Genomic DNA, 27452 nt, shown 5'->3' with positions numbered 1-27452 from the left:
CATTTTCAGGGAAACAGAGTTACTCTCTTTTTTACTTGGGACCTTTGTTTATTTGAAAGGTATTTTCATAACAGACTTTCTAGGAGGAAATGTGTGAGAGAACCTCAGAGTTGCCAGTTGTATTTAAATGGAAATACATTTTCAGCTGAACTAGAGGTGGAAGGGCTTGGTGCACAGGGGAAATGAGCTAAGTGTCTCTTCACCTCAGCTCAGTCACTGTGCTCCTGAGCAGGGTGCAGTCCTGGTGAGGGGACGGTGTTTGCATCTTCTGGTGATCTTCTGTTTCTTGGGAGGAGGCCTGGTCTGGAATGATGAAATGAGGGCACACAGCTGCTGTAAAAATTTTGGAAAGCCCTCAGTACCATCCATGCAGATCGCCCCCCAGGGAACCTTCAGAGGCTGCGCTCAGATCTGCTGTCTTCCCAGGATGCCTTAAAATTGTTTCTCCAGATAGTGCCAACTACCAATGTGCCAATCAAATGGTCAACCAGTTTGCCAACCCACTGAAACCTTAAGTTTACCTGTGATTCTAAAGTGCATCTGGAGTTGAGAGCCCCTGCTTTAAAGGCTAGAGCAGACTCGGGTGCTGGCGTCAGACCTGGTCTGACCTCAGTCCCACCCTCTGTGGTGTACCCTGGGCGCAGCTGCGCCCTCTCGGGGCTTCGGTGTCCACTTCTGTGTGATCGCAGGGGGCTTGCAAAGGTGAAGATGACTCTGTGAGGGAGCAGCCAACTCAGTAATCGTGTCCTCGCCCTCTTCCCCCTACCAGGGCCCTCATGATGCCATTTGCACCGTGGGACAGCTCCCAGACTTCACAAGTCATGCTGCTGGGTCCTCATCCCAGCTGGGCAACCCGGGATAAGCTACCACCCTTTTTGGAGCCTCGCTCTTATCTGAAAGATGGGGTCATTATCTCTGTGCAGATTCAGTGCGCTGACTGGCCCCCAGTGCACTGCCCCCCGTAATGGCAGGTCCTGCTGCTCTGGAGGCAGCTGCAAGTCAGGGATTGGATAGCAAGTATTTTCAGCTTTCCAGGCCACTTAGTCTCTGCAGCCCCTCCATTCTGCCATCATAGCAGGAAAGCATAAAAGCTGATACAGAAATGAATGGGTGTGACTGTGTTCCAGTAAAACTTTATCTACACAAACAGGCAGAGCCAGGGGTTTGCCTTTCTTCTTAGCTTTAGCCATTGCAAGCTAGGGTGGGATTTTTTTATTGATCAAATCTTCTTTTAGAAATAGAAACAACCCCAGGAGGAGGAGAGTGCAATGCTTAGCGGGAGGGCTGGGGTTCACACTGCTAGGGACCCAGTCTCAGCTCTGCCACCTATGCCCTTAAGCTTGGGCCAGGGAACCTCTCTGTGCCCTGGTTTCCTTATCTGAAAACAGGCTACCAACAGGCCTCCCTCCCTGACTTTTGTGGGAGTTTTATGAGTGGCTGCATGTGCAGCAGTGAGGACGATGTAACGGTCAGCTGTTAGGCTTCAAGCGTTGACATGAGAGACCTTGGGCCACCTGACTGCCCACCATAATGCCTCAGGACTCTTGCACTGTCAGGTAGCCCTTCATTCCTCAGCTGTTGACAGGCGCCCTGTGCACCAGGCTCCCAGGGCTGCCCTCATGGCACTTGCAGGTCAAAGGGGGATCAGAAAAACAAAACCAAACATCCAACAGGTCAAGTTACCATACTAGGGGATCTGCGTCATGAAGGGTATTGACGGGGAGGGGCCATGTCAGATTAGGGACAATCACATGAATTCAGGATCAAAGGTTTAAGTCTTCCTGGTATCAGAAGCCCTGTAAGCCTAATTAGAGGAGGTAATTCTAACGCCGTTAGCTGCCTTTCCTCAGATCCTCTGCACAGTTCAGGCTTGGCCTCGGTGTGCAGGCTGGGGAGGCGTTGGACACTGCTTGCATCTCTGCCCTTCCTGAGGTTGCGTGAATCCTTAGCACACAACTATGTTCATTCCAGGGGCCGTGCTAGAGGGTGGGGCCTCCAGGAAAGGGAGGGAGGCTCTGGGAGAGAGCACTGCTGCCAGAGCCCCCCCCAGGTCCATGAGGAAGCAGGAATCCAGAGGGAGGGCAGGCATGTCTGGAGAACTCAGTGATGAGACAGAGAGGAGGATTCTGTCCTCAGAGCTTGCTGGAGAAGGCAGTGAGTGAGCTGTCACAGCAGTTCCCTTCGCCAACAGGGCTCAGACGTGTTCCTGCATCCAGAGCCCGCAGCAGGCTGGCCCCTGGCCTTGACGGCTCTCCCAGTGGAGCAGTGCAGACCCCCTTCAGTGCAGAGGAAGAGGAAGGGGCCAATGAAGCTGCTCCTTGGGCATCTCTAGGCAGGGGTGCATGGGCTCTTTCCCGTGACACTTTGTTCTTTGTTAAATGAGTAATCTATACAGAACAAACATGCCTGATGTCCTTCTGGTCTCCACACTTAGATGCATGTTCACAGCACACTCTGCATCGAGGTTTCATTTTTAATAGAAATAGGACCCTACACTGTCTTGTTCAGTAGACCGCTGTTTTCTCTTACTTGTACCTTGATGAAGTTTGCGCCATCACACACTGGCATTCTGTCCCGTGATGGGGGAACCATGGTGCTTACTATGAAATACAGTCTTGCGTATGGATGAGTTTGTTGCCTGCAGGCAGGTAGGTTGTTCCCAAGCTTGTTAGAAACTCTGCTGCATTGAATAAAGGCACACGTCTTGGTGAGTGTGTTCAAGTATCTCTGTAGGAGGGACAGCTGTGCACACACAGCTCCGCAACTGTCCTGAAGGGCTTCACCAGTATGTATGTCTACCAGTCACATCCGAGCACTGTTTCTCAGCATCCTCCAGTGCCTGGCAACAGCCATGGTCCAACCTCTGCCAGCTTGCATTTCCCATAGCTGAGGAACGCAGTCTCTGGGCCTGTTGTGCGCCCCCCTAAGACTCATTCAGGGAGCACGTGTCCTGTGTCACCCACCCTCTAGGGTGTGGGGGGTACAGAGTAGGGAGAGTGCAGTGGGGGAGGTGAGAGGGAGGCCTGGGGAGTGCTGTAGGGGACTTACCTGGAGAAAGGTGGGAAGGTAGATGGGTTTGGAGCAGAAAGAGCTACACCCTGGCGTGTTTTTAACTGGCTTGCTCGGGTGCCGTGTTGCAACTGGATGGGAAGCAGTTGGGGGCTCCTTCTCCAGAGCAGGGACTCTGTTGGCAGAATTTCTGTGTTTTCCTCCTGCGAAGTGTCCTTTCCCTGTGTGTCTGCTGGGCTGTCAGCCTCTTAGTGATTTGCAGGAGCCCTTCGTACACTCTGGCTGTTTCATGACCCGCCTGCAGATGCTTTCCTTTGTGTGTTTGCATGTGGTATTATGTCTTTTCGCTTCGGGGTCTATGCTTTCTGTTCGCTGGGCTCGTTCTGTCAGCAGCACTGTAGCTTTTGCCTGATGGGACAGATGAGGGAATGTTTTGGAGGGAGTTACTTTTCCTGTTAATCTTGCTTTTACGAGCTTGTATCTGCTTTCTCTGAGAAAAGCAAATATGGATTACTACTCCTGTTTTCTCAAAATGAACCTCAGGTATAAAGGGCTTCTCACCCTCCCAAAGCTGGTACTTTGCTGAGCCAGAAAGCCAGCCCGGGGCTTTCTGAGGCCGAGGCCCCTTTCCTGATGTAATCCACCACCGCCTCCTCTAAGGACTGTCAGGTCCAAGGTGGGTGAGCTTGGTGTCAGCAGGCCATTTTGACCTCACCTGAATGGTTAAGACCCAGCCTTAAGTCTGGGCACTGGGAATAGAGGGATGAAGATAACACCTCACCCTGACAGGTGCTGTAAAGATACTAAGAAAGGGTGCGTGACTAGAGGTGATAGAAGTGAGACGGGGAGGATCATGTGGGAACCTGTCGTGAGAGTCCAGGCAAGAGGCGACGGTGGCTGGACCTAGGGCAGCCGCAGTGGAGACGGAGGGAAGGGGAAGGGTCAGGCAGAATGTCAGATTCTGGTTTGAACAAGTCGCACCTTTTACTAAAGTTTGATGGGGGAAATCAGACTCCATGTTCAAGGTAGGGACCCGTATTACTCCCTGTACCCGGTGGATGTTTTGGCATTTCCATGGGCCTCTGGAGCACCAGAGGGAGGTTGGGGCTGGGAGGTAGATGTGGGAATCTCTGGATGAGATCCCCACCCAGGGTTGTAGACAGAAGAGACAAGAGACAAGCCCTGGGACCCTCCAGGATTTAGTGGCAGAGCAGCACTTGAGGGAGTCGGGGGGGCATCAGAAGAGCGTGGAGCTGCTGGGGGTTGAGGTGATCGTTGGCTGTGACAGGGATGTAGCCAGATGGGCTTGATTCAGATGAGATACCAGAACAAGGCTCCAAGTAAAGGAGACGTTTGGGAGACATGGCAGGACCGGTGCGGAGCAAGGCCAGGTGCGGAGCTGGCGGGAGGGAGGCATTCTCTTCAGCATGTGGAGGCGGCTCACTGCAGACACAGCCAGCCTGCCCTGGGCTTGTCTCCTCCGGGAGCTGTGGCTGGGTTCAACCAGGGGTGGTTACCATGGAGATGTGATGAGAAGGAGTCAGTGGCAGGGCACAGAGGGTGTGAGAACAAGAGTCATCCAGCCCCTTTCAGAACACCCTCAGAGGAAGGTCTCAACCAGTAGATGCTGTGTAGACCTTCTGAAGTGTCAGCCCGAGGCAGCTCTGGCGCCCAGGGACACCCACTTTGGGTGACAAGGTAACAGCTAAAGGGGCTCCCAAGCTGGTGCCTAGTGCAGTCCCAGCCCGGTCTTAGTCCTGACCTCAGAATCCTGCTTGCTGTCTCGAGGGCAAGTCTCTGTCCCTGTCACTCCCGGCCCCATTGGGTAAGCATTAGAAGCATATCCAGGGGGTCATACTCCAAGATTCTCAGGAACTGCAGAGCCCTCATGGACAAAAAGCATACCTCACATTGTCTGGCTCAATCTCACAGCCCCATTTTTTAGATGGTGATAACAGTTTAAGAGATTTTGCTTAGGGAAAGACTAACCTAATAATAAAGGTCATTAAATTTCTTAAATAACTGGAATACAGGAAATATGCAGGTACTGGGGACCGTGAAAAGACTCATTTGAGGGGACTACATTCACAGACAGGTTCACAGGGTCTTCCCAGCACCTTTCGGCCTTTATTTTTCTGCAAATACCACCCTGTCATCTGCCATCTTAGCCCAAAGGATGGGAACTGGCTCCAGACAGGCCCAGGTTTGCATCCTGCTGTGTCATGTGGGAGGTGTGTGACATCATACAAGTCCCCATAGCTCTGGGAGCCACCCTCAGTGGTAACTTACAGAGTTTGCATGTGTAAAACAGAGTCCTGCCCCTGCCACACAGCAAGCTCCCAGGAGATGTTACCTCTTAGAATTATACACCATCACTGTCACTGCTGTTTTCCAGGTCACATCAACACCTGTGGCATTCTGACAGCAGACTGCCTGAATTTAAAAGAACGTCAACTTTCAAAGCACATTCATCTAGGAAGTAACCCTCTTCCTGTGACCAACTCACTGGGAAGAATACACACCGTGCCAGCAGTGGGCCTTCCCGGGGAACAGGGTGCAGGCTGCCTCCCTTCCCTTCCTCACACCTTTATATTTGTTCCACTTGTTGGCAGTGGGCTGGGGTCACTGCCGCGTTAACTTTTGTAATGATGAGAGGATTCTCTAACATTCCTGTTGCTCTCATGCTTGCGGAACAGTAAGGCCCTGGCTGGGCTTGGGTAGAGCAGTTTCACCAGTTTGCTCCTGAGCACTCATGCCAAGGGCAGAAGATAATACTTGGTTGCAGACATGGGGTTTGTGTTCCCCTGGTGCCCACGTGCCCTCTGCGGTTTGAGCCACTGGTTTCCAAAGGCATTCCGGTTCCCTCTACCCCGGGGCCTTGGGTTTCTTGGCCACAGTTCACTTACCTCCTGCCTTTCTGGGCACATTTCTCTGCCTCCCTGGCTCAGGTCATTTCTCTGTATGTGGCTGAGGCCTTGCTCAGCATCGCACATAGAACATCTCCCCTTACCTCCCCTGTGGCCCCTGTGTCCACTGTCCACCTCTCGCTGAGCAGTGAGCACCAGCCCTGTGGCCCCTGCCTGCCCAGGAGGTCTTGCCGGGCATCTGGTTGTGGGCTCTGGGGTCAAACTGCATGTTCAAGACCAGCCTCTGCTCCTCACTTGCCATGGGACCTTGGGCAGGTGACCTACCATCCCTGCTTTAAGGTCTGCACCTGTAAACCTGCGGTGGTCATCACAGCACCTCCTCCACAAGGCTGGGCAAGATGAGAATTTGGGTAAATTTTAGCCTACACATGACAGGCAGTGACTTTCTTTCATCTATCCAAAATAATTAAGTCACCAGGTGCCTTTAGGGGTCAGGAACTGTGGGGATTCAAGGGAGAACTGGACATGGTCCAGCCTCCAGGGCAGCCTTGGTGCTGCCAGCGCCACAGAGGCCTCCTTCCTCAAGGCCACAGAGATGTGCTTCCCAGAGGGAAACCTTAAAGGTGGCAGCCAGTGACAGGAGGACATGGGTAGACGTGGATCCCCATGGGCCCCATCCTGTGGCCTTGAGCCCTAAGACGTGCCTACAAGCAAATTCCGCCTGGTGCTAGTGGGGAGCTAGGTCTTGCAGGGAGCCACACCTGCTGAACGAGGCTCAAGGCCCAGCCCAGCAGCAGGCATGGCCCACGGGAAGTCACTTTCAACCTACCTATTGACCAGCCCTCCAAACCCAGTGTATCAGTGACGCAGAAAGCAGATCTCTCCCAGGGGCCATTTCCACTGATGCGTACTTGAGACCACTGGATCAATGTCACCCACGTACTGGGGACTTGGACGCCATGGCATTGAGCCCCAGAGGCTTATTAACAAGAGCAGTCACCCTGGGGGCTCTTACCCCGACGCGGATTTGTTCAGTGCCTTGATAGTAGCCGGCAGGGGAGAGAGACTGACAAGAAGAGAGTTTCTGGAAGGAAGGCCAAGCCTGCACCTCAGGAATGGCGGCCTTTCTCCCACTGCCTTCTGAGCTGAGAGGCAGTGTCAGCCAAGGGGAGCTCCCGCCTCCTCGATGCAGGAAGGCTGGCATCTCGTGGGCTTGCACGAAGAAGCCTCTGCATCATTTCCCCCTCGTCCCCCCACTGCTGTGAACTGGCTCTCAGACCAGCCCCACTTGGGCCCAGAAACAGCTCCAACCATTACCAGATCCAAAGGACAGAACATACGACCTGGGAACGGTTTTCTGAGACACAATTTGAGCCCTGTTGAAGGTGCCAAGGTCAGAAGCAGGTGAAGGGAGGGGACATTTACTGAGCACCACCCTCAGCTTTGTTATACAAACCTGCCAGCGAAGATCCTGCACCAGCCTTCCCCCCTTTTTTTTGCTGTTAACAGTGTTACTGAGATATTGTTCACATACCATACACTGTATCCATTTAAAGTGTACAGAAATCCACAGTTTTCAGTGTATTCAGATATATGAAGCCATCACCATGGTTAGTACATTTACATCTCTTCACAAAGCAGCTCCCTATCTCCCCAGCTCCAAGCACCCACAGCAGTACCTTCTGGCCCTGTAGAGTGCCCTGTGCTTCACGTTCCTACACATGGAATCATGGAATACTTGGAGTCTGGCATCTCTCCCTCTGCAAGGTTTGCCCACCTTGTAGCACACGTGGAGGAGCAACACTTAACCTCTCCTCTCCAAGGGTTTTCTGCGGGTCCTGAGAATTGAACCAACATAAGCCAGATCAACAGGAGAAAAGCACACAGACTTACATAAGCATTCTGTGGCGCCAGAGTTCTCACAAGGAAATGACCCAATGTGGCAAAGCCTACCTGCTTTTATATCAGGTTGAACAAAGAGGCAATTGTGGAAAATAAACTCTGTTATCTGGGGACCCAAAGGAAGATAAGGTACAAGATCTGTTTGTATGGAATTATCTTCGCCCCAACTTCTCGTCCTTGATGATAGCAGGTTACTTTCCTTCTGGCATAGGGAGGATGTTCACCTGGAAATTTCATCCTCTGCTTTTAAGAAGGGAGGTCGGAGTGTGTCCCTTGCATTTGCTGCTTTTCCAAAATGCCTTTAAATCCAGATAGTTAGGATCAGGCAGAGTAGCTTTTCTGGGGAAGGAGGGGGTGGTATATTCTGCCACCCACCAATGTGTATCAGCCCTTTATTCTTTCTGGGGCTGAATAATACTCTATTCTGTGGGTGACCCCATTATCGCTTCCACGACAGACATCTGGGTTGTTTACACCTTGGGGCTACTATGAATAATGATGCTTTCAGCTTTCACATACAGGTTTCACTGGGGGCCTATGTTTTTATTTTTCCAAGGTGTGCGCCTAGGAGTGGAATTGCCAGGTCATGTGGTGACAATGTTTAATCATTTGAGGAACTGCCAGACTGCTTTCCAAAGTGGCCACACCATTTAACATTCTGCCAGCAGTGTGGGAGGGTCTGATGCTCTACACTCTAGGCAATACTTATCTGTCCTTATCATAATGGCCATCCTAGTGGGGGTGAAGTGGTATCTCACTGCAGTTGCCATTTGAATTTTCTGATAACTAATGATGTTGAACATCTTTTCATGTGCTTATCGTTGGAAAACTGGCTAGTAAGGTCCCTTGTCCTTTTCTAAGTGTCTTTCATATGATCCCATCCTCCTGGCGTGTGAGGACTCAGTCTCAGGGAGCATCAGTGACCAGTCAGGTAGCCTGGCTGGAAAACTACTGGTAGCAGCTAAGAGATCTGTCCCCAGGGAAGGGGACAGGGTCACTGTCTCCTGGGGGAACCAGAATGGATGAGAGGTGCTCAATAATTGTGAAAGAGTAGAGATGTAAAAAGACTGCCTTTCTCAGTCAAGCCTTTTGAGATTGAGGCGTAATTTATGTGTGGTGAAGTTTGTCCTTTTTGTTAATATAGTTCTGAGTTTCTGCAAACACATGGAGTCATATAACCACCACCCAGATGCAGAGCAGCCCTCTCCCAAGAATCCCTAGTGCTCCTCTGTAGTCAGCCCCCGACACCCACAGATCCATCCTCTGTCCCTGTGGGTTTGCCTTTTACAGAAGGTCATATGAATGGACTCTGGGTGTAGGCTTGGAGCCTCGCTTCTTCCATGTAGCATAAAGCCTTTGAGATTTATCCAACATGCCAAGGACATACACTTTGAAGATATTCACCGATATTTGGGGTTGTCAGTGAACCTCTGATGATACATAAGTTTTTTAAATGTTTTAATATGCATTAAATCCATGTTTGTAGATTTCTTTGCATAGGCCAAAGTAAGCTAAAAATGAAGGCAAAGAAAAATCTTGACTGTTAAACTGAAGATATGCAGATATTGGGGGAAAGCATAGAAGATGATAAAGATGGAATCTGGGAACATGACATGTTCTAATCACTGCTGTGGGCAGAGTGACTCTGGGCCTCAGTGACGGTTACTTCCCGTGATAAAGACACTGTGATGCTAAGACTCCTACCCCAGAGTGCACCCCATCACTGACCCTGGGTACCAGAGGAGCATCAAGGTTGTCTAGACCAGTGGCTCTGCAAGCCCCATTGTGGGCTGGTGGATGTCCCAGAGACTGTGTTCTGCAAGTGAGAAAAATGATATAAGCACTCCACTAACCTAAGTGTGTTTAAAATAATGCATTTCCTGAGATTGTATCATAATTTATGTTAATAGCACTGAGTGCAAATGCAGATGGTGATTGGGTTGTGTTAATGTGTGCTATGTCCTCACTTGGCAGATTTTACTGCCTGACCTAGTAATGTTCCTGGTCCATGGAGTGGGTCTAGCAATGGGGAAACCACTGTCCAAATTGGAATGGTGTTGGTTTGTTGACACTGAAAAGCAGCGTCTCTCACCACTGGTGAGAGGGTCTATGTCTTTGGAAAATGGACTGGTGGAACCTGTGGGTCTGTGCCTTCTTGTGGCCTTGGGCTAAGGGTCTGGTGCTACCCATCTCCTTTTCCTGGCTGCTCTTCCTCCCCTCTGTACCCACTGAACCTTTCCCAGGGCTTGATTCAGTCACCATGGGACTCGCCTGGTCAGAGTAACTATAAGCAAGAAACTGAGTCTTCACCTTTATTTCCCCAGATCCTAGCTTAGGGTCTCACCCCAGGTGAGGAAAACAGTGATAATCTTACAGAGGCTTGATCTTTGCTACAGGATGTCCACAGTTGTCTCACCCTTGTTCCCTGATATAGTTTAAGGCTAGAACACCCTGTTCCCTCACTAACTTATTTCTTTGTGCTGTCTCTAAACATCCTTACCAATGCCTCTTTCTCTTATGCCTCTGTAATTTTTTAGGGCCTCTGATGTAGCAAGAGTAGGCAGCCTATGGTCCGCAAATCTAAGATGCTGATCTTGTTCCAGAAAGACTAGGATGGTCTCTTCAGAGATGGTTCCTTCTGCTGCCTCCTAGCCCAAGGCCTCCAGGTCAGCAGACATGGGGAGTTGAGGACATGTTCAAGGAAAGGAGTTTGTAGAGTTTGTAAAAGCGTCTGTGCTGTGCCCTTGGTATACTAGATTCCTTTGCAGCCAAAGTTCCTAAGATTTTTGCCTGTGCCTCTTACTTATTGAGTCTGTTAAGAATATATGTGTTGAATGGCAAAGAACAAGTGTTATACCCATTCCACAGATCAGAAAACTGAGTCTTGGAAAGTTATGTGTCTCCCCCCAATGTCCTAATGTGTCTTTAACTGAAGGAACCCAGGTTTCCTGGCTCTGAATACAAAATCAAGCCCATTCCTATATACAGCCTTTAGAAATCCATTCTTATGGTAGAATTGGGAGAGCACTTCCCTGCCACCCAGATCCCCTTTTCTTATCTGTAGAATTGGGGCAGACATAACCCAACATTGAAACAGAGCCAGGAGGATCAGGGATATAGTTTACCTTGTTCATCATTCCCACTCATACCTAGCCCACTTGGTTAAAAGAATCAGGGGAGGTGGCTGTAGCAGGGGTTCAAGTGAGCCTTGGTTTAAAAAATCAATCACCCTAGTGCACAAGGAATGTTCTTCAGGACAGAGCACATATGGCCACAAAACAAGTCTTACTAAATTTAGGAAGATTGAATCATCTTTTTCTACCACAACAATATGAAACTGGTTCTAAGAGGGAATTTAATAGCATTACAGGCCTATTTCAAGAAACAAACAAAAATCTTAATCTAACCATATGCCTAAAGCAACTAGAAAAAGAAGACCAAACAAAGCCTAAAGTTAGTAGAAAAGAAGAAATAATAAACATCAGAACAGAAATAATACAAAGGATCAATGACACTAAGAGCTGGTTTTTTTGAAATGGTCAACAATATTGATAAGCTTTCAGCTAGACTTATCAAGAAAAAAGAAAACTCAAAATCAGAAATGAAAGAGAAGTGACAAATGACATCACAAAAATACAAACAATAATAAGAGACTACTATAAAAAATTATATGCCTAGAAGAAATGGATAAATTCCTAGAAACATGCAATCTTCCAAGATTGAACCAGGAAGAAATAGAAAATCTGAACAAACCCATTACTAGTAGTGAAATTAAAGTAGTAATTTAAACAAATCCCAACAAACAGAAGTCCAGAAGTCCAGAACCAGATGGCTGCACAGGAAAATTCTACCAAACATTTAGAGAAGATTTAATACCTATCCTTCTCAAACTATACCAAAAAACAACAGAAGAGGAAGGAAAGCTTCCAGATTCATTCTATGAGGCCATCATCACCTTGATACAAAAACCAGATAAAGACACTACAAAAAAAGGAAATTATACACCAATATCCCTGATGAACATAGATGCAAATGCCTCAATAAAATATTAGCAAATCAAATTAAAAAATACATTAAAAGGATCATTCAAGACAAGCAAGTGGTTTTTATCCCAATATGGTTCAATACCCACAAATCAATCAGTGTGAAACACCACATTAACAAAAGGAAGGATATGGTCATATCCATATAGTCATCTCAATAGATACTGAAAAAGCATTTGATAAAATTTAGCATCCATTTATTATATTCATGCTCTCTACCCACTTTGTTTTATCTCAACATAATAAAGGCCAAATATGACAAACCTGCAGCTAGCGTCATACTCAATGGCTTTTCCTGTAAGGTCAGAAACAAGACAAGGATGCCCATTCTCACCACTTTTATTCAACATAGTACTGTAAGTCCAATGAAAATCAGTATAAAGAAATATGTTGCATTTTTATATAAAAATAATGAACTAACAGAGAAATTAAGAAATCAATCCCATTTACAGTTGCATCAAAAGGAATGAAATACCTAGGAATAAATTTAACCAAGGAGGTAAAAAATTAAAATATTGATGAAAGAAATTAAAGACAGCACAAAGAAATGGAAAGCTATTCCATGCTCATGGATAGAAGAATTAATATTGTTAAAATGGCCCTACTGCCCAAAGCAATCTACAGATTCAGTGCAATCCCTGTCAAAATACCAATGGCATTTTTCACTAACTAGAGCAAATAATTCTAAAGCTTGTGTAAAGCCACAAAAGACCCTGAATATCACAAGCAATCTTGAGAAAGAAGAACCAAGCAGGGAGTATCACAGTCCCTGATTTCAAACTATACTATAAAGCTACAGTAACCAAAGCAGTAAGGTACTGGCACAAGAACAGATAACATAGACCAACAGAATAAAGAGCCCAGAAATAAACCCACACCTATATTGTCAATTAATATAGGACAAGGGAGGCTAGAATATACAATGGGGGAAAGACAGCCTCTTAAATAGTGTTGGGGAAACTGGACCACTGTCTCACACCATACATAAAAATAAACTCAAAATGGATTAAAGCTCTAAATATAAAACTGAAATCAAAGTTCCTAGAGGAAAACATAGACAGTAAACTCTTGATCATCGTATTAGCAATTTTTTTCTGGATATGAGACTACATCAAACTAAAAATCCACACAGCAAAGGAAACCATCAACATAACAAAAAGGCAACCTACTATATGGGAGAATATATTTGCAAATGATATAATTCACTACGGCTCTATATATTTTGGATATTAGAGAACTTGTACAATTCATACAATATATAGAGAACTCAACACCAAAGAAACCCAAATAATTTGATACAAAAATGGGCAGGGGACCTGAACAGACATTCTTCCAAAGAAGATATACAGATGGCCAGCACACACATAAAGAGATGCTCAGTATCTTTCATCAGCCATCAGGAAAATGCAAATCAAAACCACAATCAGAAATGACCTCACATCAGTATCAAGAAGACAAGAAATAACAAGTGTTGGTGAGGAGGTGGAGGACAGGCAACCCTCTGACACTGCTGGTGGATTGCAAACTGGTGCAGCCACCATGGAGGGCAGTATGGAGTTTTCTTAAGAAACTAAAAATAGAAACACTATATATCCAGCAGTTCTACTTCTGGGAATTTACCCAAAGAAAACACAAAATTACTAATCTGAGAAGATATATGTACCGTTTATCATGGTCTGTCTCATCCAGCGCATCCTCCACAGCAGCCAGTGTGGCTCAGCTGACTATCACTTCTTGCTGTGGCCTTTAGGATTGAGCTGTCCCCACCCCTGGTATACCTGAGCCACTCCAGTCCTGAGGACTGTCAGGCACAGGTGTTTGACAGACAGCATCTTGGTGACCTCTCACCATGCCCTGAGGTAAATCCTGCCTCCCAGGAAGGTGAAGTACCTGGGCCAGCCATGTCTGCCGGGCGCCATGTCCACACATTCCAGCCCAGGGCCGTCTGCCTTCACATGTGCCATTCTTAAACCTAGAGGGCCCTTCTCATTGTGAGCCATCCAGCTCACTGCTGCTCCTCCAGGAAGCCCTCACAGTGACCCAGTCTGGTGCCCTGTGCAGAACACTGTGCTCACCCCTGAGTAGCCTCCACCATGCTCCCTTTTGGTCTGTTCCAGGGCTGCCCTGCCCACTCCCCAGCAGGCCGCAGGCTCCTCCCACCCGTATTAACCTCTGTGCCCCTCAATGCCTAGTGTGGTATCTGGCAACAGAACTCACAATTTTTTGAATGACTGCTTATCCATGTAACATTCAAAACAACCCCATCTTTATTCTACCCTGGGAGGCGAGGCTTAAAGAAAACAAGGCATTTGCCTAAAGAAATGCAGCTAGTTAGTGGCTTTATGTGGGGCTAACTCCCAAGCCCTTACCACACAGCCCCATAAAGGCCATACGGTAACCATCCCCATACGACAGATGAGGGAACGAGGCTGCAAAACAGTGCAGCACACAGCCCGCTGATGGCAGGGCCAGGGCACCCTGCCCTGACCCCCAACAGCCCTAGGCTGCCTCCCCACAAAGTCAGTGTCATTTGCTGAAAAACACGGGGTCCAGTGTTCTGGGCCCGCTGTCTTGTAACTCTCCCACCCAAGAGCCACCTACTGCCGGGGCCGACAGGTTCTGGACATTGCAGGCAGGGCTCATCCTGGCCTTGCCCAGTGGTGGCAGCAGCCACAGGCTTAGGGGCCACTGGCTGGATGCTGGATCCTGCACAGTGTGGAGGGAGGGGGTGGCTCAAAATGACATTTATATCTAAGCAAAGATTCCTTCCAGCACCTTCTACCCATCCTCTCAGAGACATTCAGCGATAATGAGGCTTGGGTAGGGTAACATGGGTGTTTCGAAGAAGAAAGGGACATGTTGGCTTCGGACTGGTGCCACATGGTATTCTGAAGGAAGACCGTGCGTGGCAAAGTGGCTGGACTGGCTGCAGAAATGCTCCGAGCGGCCCCACTTCATTCAAAGTCAAGTGCTTCTTTTCTTCCACACACAGAAGGCAAAGCACACCCAGCTCCCAAAGGAGAAGGTAACAATTGGGTGGATTTTTCATTTTACCTTACCGAGACGCCCTCCCAAACTCCAATGAGGGGCATGTCACTGAGCATGGAGGCTGTGTCCCTGAAGAGGTGTGAAAATCAGAAAATCAGCCACCCCCAAGAAGCTGGATGGAATTAGGCTATTTCACGGGACCCTGCAGGGACCGCTGGCCAGGGGCCATTTCTGTTTGACTGTCACTCATTCCTTGACTCATCGGGACTGCACTGGGCATCCTCCCCAAGCCTCAGGACTCACGCCCAGAAAGCCCCTGGTCCGGAGCCTGAAGCCACAGGGACACTCAGGTCACAAGAATGAGCTTTAATCAAAGGTTCATTTTTTAAAAAGCTTTTTGTACCATGGTGATATTATAGGTGGTTTTTCTCATATCTTTACCAAGTATTATTGATTCTATTTCCTATTCACATCTCTGTCTGTGTTAGACAGAATGACGACCTCCAAAATGTCCACCCCCCACTGCCCTGAACCTATGTCCCCTTACATGGCAGAGGGGACTCTGCGGGTGTGACAGTTGAGGATGACACAAAGGGAAGGTCGGAAGAGGGAGGCAGGGGCGGCGAACCCAGGGAATGTGTTCTCCTGTGGAGCCTCCGGGAGCCTCCAGCAGGCCCACACCTTGACTTTACTCCGCCCAAACATACGTGTGTGGTGTTAGGCCACTCAGTCTGTGGAAGTTTGTTACAGCAGCCGTGAGAAGTAAGACAAAGTTCTCCGCCTCATGCTCACGGCCACAGCCCTGCTGCCCAGCCCTGCTTGCCCTGACCTGCACCCAGGCCGCCCCTCTCCGGCACTCCCTGCCATCCTGCAAGCAGCAGTCTCAGCTGGCCTCTCAGGAAGGCCGAGGCTGCACAGGTGCCCTTAATCTCTAATGGGTAAGACTGGCTCTCCTGTGGATTCTGTCCACTGGGCCTGGAGAATTTGGTTTGCTCACAGTTGTATCCCCAGGACGGAGAACAGGGCTTGGTCCACAGGGTGCTCAAGACTCATGGAATTGACTGAACGAACCAAAGTGCCTGGGCTCTTCTGTATGTGGCAGGCATGCTGTCCCTACTTGCTCTATCCCACATTCTAAACCTAGTGGGGCCTTTCCCGGTGAGTACATGCCACAGCCATCCACTACCGCCCTGCTGTCCCAGTGTGTAGTGGCCCTGCAGCCTCATCAGCAGCCCCTCAGCTGGACTTGGGAGCTGCTCCGTGTGTTCAGCCTTCATGCAGCACTGTGACGGGCGTCCTTCTAAGTGAGACGGTGGCATCCATCCCAATTATTCCACAAGAAACCACTTTTTTTCTTTTTCTGCTATGCATCTTTTATGACTCTAAATGCAGTGTTCTGCAAAGCATCTTCTTTTCTTTGAAAGGTGCCTTTGCTGGAAGATCAATGAATTGGGGAAGCAAGCCCTGGCTACCACATTCTTTATAGCCTTAAGGTCAGGTCCAGAGTTAGTGGCTCCACAAGCCAGCCTGACCCACAGCCATGTTTGGGTGCTTCGGGAAAAGAAAATATACCTAATATGGGTTCCCTATTTCTCCATACTGCACTGGCCAGTTAGAGCTGGGGGTCCAAGTCCCCCGTGACCACTCCTGCCATCCCCGCATTCCCCCCGAGCTCCTCGCCCTGCCTGTGGTCATTTGTAGCTGGAACCCCTGGCTTAATGAGTTTCTCCCCTGCTCTGTCTCACAGGGACATCACCCCTCCTGGAGAACCACTGAACAAGAACAGCCAGCCCAGAGCAGCTCCCCGCTTCCCCAAGCTGTCCCGAGGTCACCCCAGGGAGACGCGCAACGTGGAGCCCCAGAGCGGCGACCTCTGACCTTAACAGGATCCCAGACTCGGGCCCTATGTGCTGTGCCAGCTGCCTTCACCCTGGCCACTCTGCGTCTGACCTGGCCATGGCAGGTGGACCCTTACACCTTTGAGTGACAACCAGGTCCACCTGGTGAACCCTGGTGGGCACACCCTTCCTGCTGGTCATGTGACACGCCGATTAGACTGGTCAGCCTCGGAGGGCAAGGTGGCTCCTCCCTGGACAGACTCGGACGCACAGGCACTGCTCCCCCAGGGTCTGCCTGGGCGGCAAGGGCATCTGTTCCCCTTCCTCCAGGCCAGGGGCCAGCAGGGGGGCGGCCGCCAGGTGGGCTCAGAGCCCCCCAGCTGAGCGGCACTCTCTAATGTTTCATTTGGCCATAAGGGCCATTCAGAAACAACTGCTTCACTCTTTCCCTGTGGGACTTAGAATGACTGTTAAGTTTTTTTTCTTTTTAATAAAATTGCCTGCTTCAGCCCATGGACATGTGGGCTTGGGGGATGGGGTCTTGTTCCTCTCTGTTCTACTCTCTGCTGGTAGCCATTAGACACCCTAGTATCCTGCAGTGGCCAACGTGGCATTACTGCTCCAGGAGACATGCCAGAGGCCTCCTTGCAGAGGCACCATCGTGATGCTGAACTGTGGGTCTCGGAGCACGTCCCCCTATGTAGCTCAGGATAGGAAACCTGAGGCTCTCTAGGCCCATGTGTACCTTGTCAGACTTGGTGGGACCTCAACCATCAGCAGCAACCCCACATGGGAGCCCTGCACTGTCCAGGAATCCGGGAACTACTGCAGAAGGTTCTGGAGGCACTCTGGCTTTCTGACCCAGCTCCAGGGCTCAGAGGAGCTCAGTGTGGCACTCTGTGAACTTGGACAGGATCCACTCTGAACAGGTCATGATTGTCCCCTAAAGACACATTCACGATGCATCCCCTGGCCCCCACATGCTCAGTGGGAGCAGGCCCATGAGCAGGCGGGGACAGCAGCCACCCCAGGTTCCCACTTCAACACTCCCACATCAGATCGCCTTGCAAAACCAGAGCCAGTTGGCCAGTTTCAACATCCAGAATCATGGATTTGTCTCCACTCTGGGCAGAGCTGTCCTCAGCTGCTGACTACAGTCATGAGGGCTCACATTTTCTGGGGAGAATATTAAGAAACTAGATAGAAGTGTGTAAAACAGACCATGTGAGAGCCAGTTTGACCTACGGGTGAAAGACGGCCAGTGGGGGACTGTGTGCTGCTTGGACCTGTGTCAACTCACTGGCTGAAAACGTGGTAAGCAACCTGGGAGAGCACTGGGCATTTCCTAGATAGTGGAAACTATGGAAAGAAGCACCTGGAAGGTTTATACTGTCTGCTCCCCCAGCAACCAGAAAGAAACTTACTCCGAGCACTTAAGTGAAACTGCGAGCATTTACACACAGCCCTTCAGAGAAATGGAGGAGGCCTGAGCAACTGAGGGGACGGTGGGCCCAGCGAGCCATGCCCAGTGAGCAAAACGAGCCTGCTGCTCTCTGCGGGTGGAAGCAGGTGTACATGTGGCTGGGGGTGTGCCGTCAGCTCAGGGTGTAGAGGACCTGAGAGACGCCGTGTCCTAGAAGTGCAACGTGGCTTCTCTCTTGTTGCCACAGTGTCTGCCACACACATGCTTTGTTTGCATGCCAAGCCCCACGGTACAACCAGGCTGCTTTGAACATGGAGCCCCCTGAGAAGAAATAATCAGGGGCTGTCTAGACCCTCAGGCTTCACAGCTCCTGCCCTCTGAGTTTGGTCTACTCCACATCCGTCGTTCTGAAGTCAGTCCCTGATGCCAGCTGCCAGCCAGTCCCAGCACTGCCCGTCTGACCACGGAGCCTGCACCCGCGACTTGTTCTGTTTGTAATAGACGCTGAATGGAACACCCATCCTGAGTGTGGATCTAACCTTGCCTTCTCCAGACACCCCACCAGGAACCTGCTTTCACATTCTGCACATACAGTTAAAAAAACAAAGGGAAATAAAGGTGCCCAGGGCTACAATGGACATATGCTAAGCCATGGGAAGCAGTTACACACTCAGCCTGTAATGAAAAAGGAGAGACTTTGCCTGCCCAGTTCTCAAAGCTTTAATTAATCATTTAGAACATGCCCTGCTCTCCCAAAAGGTGAGCAGTAAGGGCATGCCCCTAGAGACCACTGGCTCGCCTACGACCCTGTGGAAACCCTGGAAGCATGTGCATGTCAACAGACACACGAGCTCAGATACACACATGACATGCACAATACAGCAGCTCCCCAAAGCCTTAACTTTGGAATCACATGGAATGTCCTGCAATGATTTAGTCCATCTAGCTGCTCAGAATACTGCCCTGCTCTCCAGCGCGGGGGGATGCACCACAAGACGGTGGACTTCTGGTTGCTAGAGAAAGGGAATCAAACGCCCCAGCCCAGGCTGAGAGGTGGTGCACAAAATGTCACCCGGGGAATGTCATTGTGCCCTTCCGCCAGATCCAGTTCAGAGGACTGGCTGTCCTTCTCCCTCCAAAACATGTACTGAGCCCCTCGCAACCCATCGGAGGGAAAGCCAGCCCTGCAGAAGAACCAATTCAATTTGCTTCTGCCTCCTGATCCCACAAGAAGATTCTGTGGGGCCTCCTAAGTGGGCACTGAGAAAGGAAGCCCTCCCTGAGGGCTCTGCAGAGAGAGACCAAAGAGGCCTGCCTCCCCAGAGGGCCTCAGTCCTCAAGGGCCACACCTGGGAGGATGGTCCATTCTGGGCCTTCTCCATGAAGACAGCTGCCTCCTTCTTGACTGCTTTAGCAGGGATGGGGCCAATCCCATCCTCAGCACGGCCGTCTCTGCCGTCATCTCATTTCTCCCTTCTTTGCCCCCAGAGGAAATAAAACCCAGGAAGAGTAGGGCTGAGCAGAGGTGTGTCCTTTAAAGAGCAAAGTTCACGGGAAGGGAGGTCCCAGGCCGCTGGAAGCCTAGCCCAGAAGCAACCTCGGCCCCGGGAGTGGGCCTACTCGGCCACGCCCCCGCCAGTCACCCTGAAAGTCTGGTGTAGTCCGCAGGCTCCAGCTCCTGAGAATCATCCCCAGGCACACGCCGCTCCCGCCATGGCGGCAATCATAGCACAGCGCGGTGCTCCGAACAGCCCTGCCTCACTCTGCAGCCAGGCACATGCAGACACCCTGGTTGCAGAGGCCAGCCGCTGATTGAGCTGTAAAGACACGATACCATCTCAGAAGGCCTAGCAGGAGGCAAGGGTTTGTGGATAAGGTCTAATTACAGCTCTTGGCTCTGCACTCCAGCTGAGAGTTTATCACAATGGCTGAAATTTTACAACAGTGGCAAGTTGTGTTGTGCCTTAAAAGACAGGAGTCCAAGCTGTTATTACATCCACAGGATTGATAACCCAACAGTTATCAATCCTAATGCCAGAAGGCAACAGGCCCCGGGGGCAGAAAATCGAAGCCCAAGGTTAGGAGATAGCAAGGCCCGTCTCCGTGCCCGGGCATCAGGAGCAGCACTGCTGAGTCCCCAGCACCCAGGACCAGGGCTCTGTGGCCTCCTCGGGACAGTGTGGCCACCTGAGCCCCCAGCTCACAGCTCCAGGCCTCGGCCTCCCCCAGGTTTGCTCGCCTTCACACGGGTGCCACCCGGAGACACCAGCTCACCCCTTGCGTGGAGGCCAGGCTCTGTCCTCCGGGGTCCCAGCAGGCACCCTCCTGACCCATCGCCACCAGGATCCTTCCTTCACTCTTCAGCCGGCTCGTCTGGACAAGCCCCAGCCCCGCACACGGTGAGGCGCTCCACCCCAAGGGCACCTGGCCTCCCACGTAACTGAAGGCAGAGCGCAGGCTGGATTTTCGGCCTGGGGCTGGGGAAGCGCATGGCCACGGACCTGCCTGAGAAGGACTGTGCCAAGAGCCGCCAGCCCCTGCCCAGGGCTGCTGGACTGGCCAGGGGGCACCCTGGACAGGGCACACATCAGGCTCAAGTTCCAGCCCCAGAGGCACTAGCTGGCAGTGTTTCCTCGGCGTCTAACTGGGAGACAGTGCCACACATGCCGGGTCCTCTCCCTGGCCTGCAGTCAGGGCCTTGACAGGCAGCCATCTGCTCACAAGCAAGGTCTTTGGCAACGATCATTTTCCAAAATACTGTGCATTGTTTCATTAAAGCTAACATTAAATATTTGCTGTTCGAGCTGGCTTCTGTGCTAATTTTGCACAACTGTAGCACTGTATATTTTATCTAACATTTCTGTGCCAAAAAGTTCATTTTCATGTAGCGTGGTCTTGGCTACGTTTCTAAAATAAAACTTCAGCTCCTGGATCAATAGGCATGCAGGTGGAGCGCTGGCAGGCTCCCTGCTCTGAGCAGCCCCCCAGGAGCTGCTCCTGAGGCTCACCGGGCAGTCTGCACTGCGACTGTCCGTACCAGGCCTGACAGGCGGCTCTGACATGTGCCAGGGGGCCCTGGCTTTGTCTCTAAGTCATAACGCATCGAATGGGCTTCTTAACCTACCCAATCAGTTTCTCTAGACAAGTAAAACATCCGATTTCTCTAAAAGCTGGCTGAGCCGAGAGCACAGAGGAGCATCCCACTGGGAGGGACACGACGCATGAGTGGCCTGGGGCCCGGCTCAGTTCTCCCCGGCACGTGACCGTTTGCCCATCACCCTTGGAGGGCCTCCAGCAGACCTGCCCAGGCTGCAGCCTCTTGTCCGGTCAGTTCCTCCCTTCACAAACTGCAAGGGTAGAGGCCACTCATTCACTGGCGATCCTTCCCCATCACCATGGGCCATGCCGGGGCTGCCCTCGCAGAAACTGGGACTGAGGCCATGGAAGGGTACAAAATGGCTGGCTGTACTTTTGCAGCCACTCCAGGTAAGAGCCGGGATAATGTGCATTTCCAGGAACAAGGGGATGGTGGAGCTAATTAGGATCTTTTATTATCCAGATTCCTCCTAAAAAGAATGTCTTTACCTCTGCAGCCTTTGCTTCACCATCCCTGGCAGAGCCATTTCATAGAATACTGCGTAACTGCGGGAGGAAGTCTGTTGAATGCAGGGGCCACGGTAATCCCAGCGAGGGGGGGCCTCGGCCCGCCAGAGTCACCCACCCCTGGGTCCCAGGGGGCCGCCTGTCAGGAGGTAAAAAAGACAACATTTCTAGAGTCTAGACTACTGTCTGTCTGTAAACGAGGCCTGGAAGGCTGCAGATTCCCTCTGAAACATGTAGTGTTATCTTAACTACCCTCTTATGTTAAGGTTTACACAATAGAATTTTTTAACGAATGTGTTTAATTTTCTAAAATCTCTTGTATTAAAATTTTCTTTTGGAATAAGCTGGGCTAATTTTGTTACAATTTGGTTGAGAAACACCTCTTTACAATGACAAAATAAAAATGGTGACATTTTATAAATTAGATATTCAGTCTGTGGGCTTTGTCTCGGTTCTTTTTGAGCACTTGGGGATGAGGTGAACTTTCAGTATACATGTTGGAAAAACTTCCAGAAAGGCCATTCACCATTTCACATGCTACCCTGACAGGGTTTGATTGGGCTGTCAATTTTATTTGGCTTGAAATGGAATAAAATCCCCACTTTTGAGTTACTAGATCTGTGTACACTGGAGTTGTGAAATCCAAGTTCCATAAAGGAAAAAAAAATAACTACCCTCATTACAGATTCCTACTCATTCACCAAGAAATAGTTATTGGGCACCTACTATACACCAGGCATCATGCTAGGCACCTGGTATGCAGCAGTAAACAAGACAGGAGAAACCACTGCCATCTGGGACTTATGTTCCAGGTGAGACAGATGGACAATAAAGAGATTTTTTTTTTTAAGTCATCCATCTAGATAATTACAGACTGCAGTAAGTGTCACAAAGGAATAGCAGGGCTTGGAGAAAGATTGACAGGGCCCAGGAGCTCCGTTAAACAGTCCAGGCCAGGGTGTCTGGCCCTTGGCTCTGCTGACATTTGTGGCTTGGTCATTCTGTGCCCTGTAGACGTTTGCAGCATCTGTGGCCTCCACCCACTAGATGCCAGTAGAACACATAACAGTTGTGACAACCAGAAATTCCTCCAGACATGATCACATGTCCCCTCAGGGATGGTCCCCGGTTGAGAGCTGTAGGGCTAAGCTAAGGGGTTCTTGGAGAGGTCACATTTAAGCTGTGACCTGAAAGATGAGAAAAATGCTATACCATCCTCCCACTAAAAAAAATTCACATTGGCTTAAAAGTTCTTAACACAGAGCAGGGCACTTGCCCTTTTTAATCTAAGTGTGGTAACTGAGTAGAAAAGGCTCTCAGGATGGTAAGAGCCCAGGCCTGAGGCCGGCATGTGGAACTCATGCCCTCGCACCCCCGGCAGACTGTGACCAGGCCTTGTCAGGGTGGCACTGCAGCCCCCCGAGCCCAGGGCTGGGGGAAGGTCACGGCCGAGCTGAGGAGGTGAGACAAGGAGTAGGAAACGCTGGTTTCTGAGGGCACACATGTGGACAGCACTGCAGCCCGCACTTTACTTCCCCCTTAGGCCAACTCAATGAAGTACGTAACTTATTCTGCATTTGAACATATGAGAAAACAGCACAGATTGAGTGCTGGCCCGAGGCCCCCCAGCTCCGAGGTAGAGAAGAATCTGGGGGTACTCTCTCTGTTGTGCCCACAGCCTGGGTTGTCTTGGCCACACTCAAATCTGTCCCAGTCTCCCTCCTTCACTTCCCGTATGTACTGAAAAAACTTCCTGACATCCTCAACCTCTCCTCGAAGTCTCAGCTCCTGGCCGTCCCAGGCACAGTATTCCCTTGAGCTCCCCCAAGCAGGAGCTGGGGTTTTGTTGTTGTTGCTCTTCCTCAATCCACATTCTTAGTTCTCAGTTTCCCTATTTCAAACCACTTTGCCTCTACAAAAACATCAGTTCCCTTGAAACTCATGCCCCCTACCTGTAACACATCTACATCTAGACTTGGCCTCACCGATTGACCCCTGAGCTGCTTTTCCTCACTGGTGACTAGCACCCAGCTCTCTGGCCTCTTCCCACCAGCTCCAGCTGCCACCCTGCGGCTCCATCTGAGCCTCCCTGCCCCCACCCCTGGGGCGTTTCACCTGTGCCGTCTCGAACTTTGACTTCAGGTTTTCTGCTCTGACCCACTTCTGCCTGCCCAGCACACACTTTAGTGCCCTCATAGCAAAACCTCTAAACATTTTTCAAGGCCTGCAATCTGTCATTTTTTAAACCCCATCCTCTTCACATATTCTTGGCAAGTGCCCTCCTGCCCAGCACTGGTTCCACAGAATGGGATGATCATTGCTCCCTACCGGACATCAATCCTCTTGCCTGTCTTACTTGCTTGGCAAAAACCCAGCCCTAGTCAAGCCCAATTATGAAGAAGCTGGTCTAAATGCCGGTACTGGTATAACTTTGTTTCATACGTCTATCTTTTTTTTTCAAATAATTTAAGAGACTAATGCATTTAAAAGGATTATTAGTTTGTGTTTGGGGGCATGTGATATATAAAGGTACAACTTTGTAACCACCTGAGGGAGCGGGGACAGAGCTGTAGAGGAGTTTTTATATGTTACTGAAGTTAAGCTAGTACCAGTTCAAATTAGTGATACACTTTTAGGATATTAAATGTAACCATGAAGAAAACCGCTCTAGAATATACACAAAAGGAAATGGAAAAGGAATTTAAACATTTCACTACCAAAAAAAAACAACTAAACATAAAACAAGACAGGAAGGCAACACATAGGAGGAAGAAGCTGCAAGGCATATAGAAAACAAACAGCACATGACAGAAGTCCCTCCTTACCAGTAATTACCTTAAACGTAAATGGATTAAACTCTCCAGTCCAAATAGAGACTGGCAGAATGGAAAAAAACACATGATCCAGCGATGTGCTGCTACAAGACAATCACTTGATATCCAAAGACATGCAAAAAGTATTCCATACTAATAGTAGCCAAAGGATAGCAGGAGTGGCTATACTAGTATCAGACAAAATAGACTTTAAATAAAAAAGTTACAAGGAACAAAGACAGTATGTATTAATAAAAGGTTCAATACAGCAAGATTTAACAATATAAATACGTACCTAATGATAGACTGTTGAAATATAGGAAGCAAAACTGACAGAATTGAAAGACAGTTCTACAATAGCTAATGACTTCAACACCCCCCTCAATTATGCGACAGAAGATATTAGGGAAACGGACTTGAACACCATAATAAAACAATTGGATCTAACAGACATACACAGAACACACTACCTGACAGCACCAGCATACACGTGCTCCCCAAGTGCAAGAAGGACATTCCCCAGGACAGACCACATGCTAGGCCACAAATCTGTACAGATTTTAAAACAAACGTCATATAAAATTACCTTTTCTGAGGTGGAGCCAAGATGGCGGTATGAGTAGAGCAGCGGAAATCTCCTCCCAAAACCACATATATCTATGAAAATATAACAAAGACAACCCTTCCTAGAATAAAGACCAGAGGACACAGGACAATATCCAGACCACATCCACACCTGAGAGAACCCAGCGCCTCGCGAAGGGGGTAAGATGCGGGCCCCAGCCCCGCGGGAGCCGAGCGCCCCTCCCCCCAGCTCCCGGCGGGAGAAGAATAGGCAGAGCGGGAGGGAGACGGAGCCCAGGACTGCCGAACACCCAGCCCCAGCCATCCGGGCCAGAGTGCAGACACAGTGCATGTGCAGGGCCCTGGATACGAGGGAAACAGGGCAGCAAGACCGGTGAGCGGGCACCGGAGGCCTGGCGCCGGAGGACATAAGAAAAGCGAGCGGCCATTTTTTTTTTTTCTGTTTTGTTTTGACGAGCGCTTTGTGGAAGTCTTAAAGGGATAGGGATCCCAATACTAGGGAAACAGGGCAGCAAGACCGGTGAGCAGATGCCTGAGGCTGGCGCCAGAGAATAAAGAAAAACAAGCGGCCATTTTTTATTTATTTACTTTTTTAATTTAAAATTTTTTTTTGTGTGTGTGGTTGTTCTTTTGTTTTGGCGGGTGCTTTTTGGAAGTCTTAAAGGGGCAGGGCGGGACACTTAATCCAGAGGTAGGGAATCCGGGGATCTCTGAGCACCCTAATCCCCTGGGCTGCAGGGAGCAGGGAGGCCCCTTATGGAGATAAATAGCCTCCCAGCAGCTCCCCCTCCAACGCGACTCCACCACTTTGGAGCAGCTGTCCGAGCCAGGCCACGCCCACAGCAACAGTGGAGATTAACTCCATAGCAGCCGGGCAGGAAGCAGAAACCCTGTCTGCGCGCAGCTGCGCAGCACAAGCCAGTAGAGGTCGCTGTTCTCCCAGGAGAGGAGGGCCACAAACCAACAAGAAGGGAAGTTCTTCCGGCCGTCACTCGTCCCAGCTCTACAAACTCTTCCTATCACCATGAAAAGGCAAAACTACAGGCAGACAAAGATCACAGAGACAACACCAGAGAAGGAGACAGACCTAACCAGTCTTCCTGACAAAGAATTCAAAATAAAAATCATAAACATGCTGACAGAGATGCAGAGAAATATGCAAGAGATACGGGATGAAGTCTGGAGGGAGATCACAGATGCCAGAAAGGAGATTACAGAAATGAAACAAACTCTGGAAGGGTTTATAAGCAGAATGGATAGGATGCAAGAGGCCATTGATGGAATTGAAACCAGAGAACAGGAACGCATAGAAGCTGACATAGAGAGAAATAAAAGGATCTACAGGAATGAAACAATATTAAGAGAACTGTGTGACCAATCCAAACAGAACAATATCCGTATTATAGGGGTCCCAGAAGAAGAAGAGAGAGGAAAAGGGATGGAAAGTATCTTAGAAGAAATAATTGCTGAAAACTTCCCCAAACTGGGGGAGGAAATAATCGAACAGACCACGGAAATACACAGATCCCCCAACAGAAAGGATCCAAGGAGGACAACACCAAGACACATAATAATTAAAATGGCAAAGATCAAGAACAAGGAAAGAGTTTTAAAGGCAGCTAGAGAGAAAAAGGTCACCTATAAAGGAAAACCCATCAGGCTAACATCAGACTTCTCAAAAGAAACCTTGCAGGCCAGAAGAGAATGTCATGATATATTTAATGCAATGAAACAGAAGGGCCTTGAACCAAGGATACTGTATCCAGCACGACTATCATTTAAATATGATGGTGGGATTAAACAATTCCCAGACAAAGAAAAGCTGAGGGAATTTGCTTCCCACAAACCACCTCTACAGGACATCTTACAGGAACTGCTCTAGATGGGAGCACGCCTAGAAAGAGCACAGAACAAAACACCCAACATATGAAGAATGGAGGAGGAGGAATAAGAAGGGAGAGAAGAAAAGAATCTCCAGACAGTGTATATAACAGCTCAATAAGCGAGCTAAGTTAGGCAGTAAGATACTAAAGAGGCTAACCTTGAACCTTTGGTAACCACGAATTTAAAGCCTGCAATGGCAATAAGTACATATCTTTCAATAGTCACCCTAAATGTAAATGTACTGAATGCACCAATCAAAAGACAGAGTAATAGAATGAATAAAAAAGCAAGACCCATCTATATGCTGCTTACAAGAAACTCATCTCAAACCCAAAGACATGTACAGACTAAAAGTCAAGGGATGGGAAAACATATTTCAGGCAAACAACAGCGAGAAGAAAGCAGGGGTTGCAGTACTAATATCAGACAAAATAGACTTCAAAACAAAGAAAGTAACAAGAGATAAAGAAGGACATTACATAATGATAAAGGGCTCA

At 49.4% G+C, this 27452-nt stretch overlaps 1 protein-coding gene across 18 annotated transcripts in view; it reads left to right on the top strand.

Moving 5' to 3' along the window:
* The window catches only part of LOC118928528 (sorting nexin-29), a 599207-nt gene extending 578336 nt beyond the window's left edge, over positions 1-20871 (top strand). For all 18 annotated transcript variants that reach the window (XM_057486934.1, XM_057486922.1, XM_057486916.1 and 15 more), the window contains one exon: positions 16557-20871. In XM_057486934.1, coding sequence (XP_057342917.1) covers positions 16557-16686 — 130 coding nt within the window. In that variant the 3' untranslated portion in view covers positions 16687-20871. The remainder of the gene's footprint in view (positions 1-16556) is intronic.
* Positions 20872-27452: the final 6581 nt, after the last annotated feature.

Source organism: Manis pentadactyla, chromosome 10, assembly GCF_030020395.1.
Source record: "Manis pentadactyla isolate mManPen7 chromosome 10, mManPen7.hap1, whole genome shotgun sequence".
Taxonomy (NCBI): domain Eukaryota; kingdom Metazoa; phylum Chordata; class Mammalia; order Pholidota; family Manidae; genus Manis; species Manis pentadactyla.
Note: the sequence above shows the minus strand (reverse complement) of the source record. Positions and strands in the feature narration are given on the sequence as shown.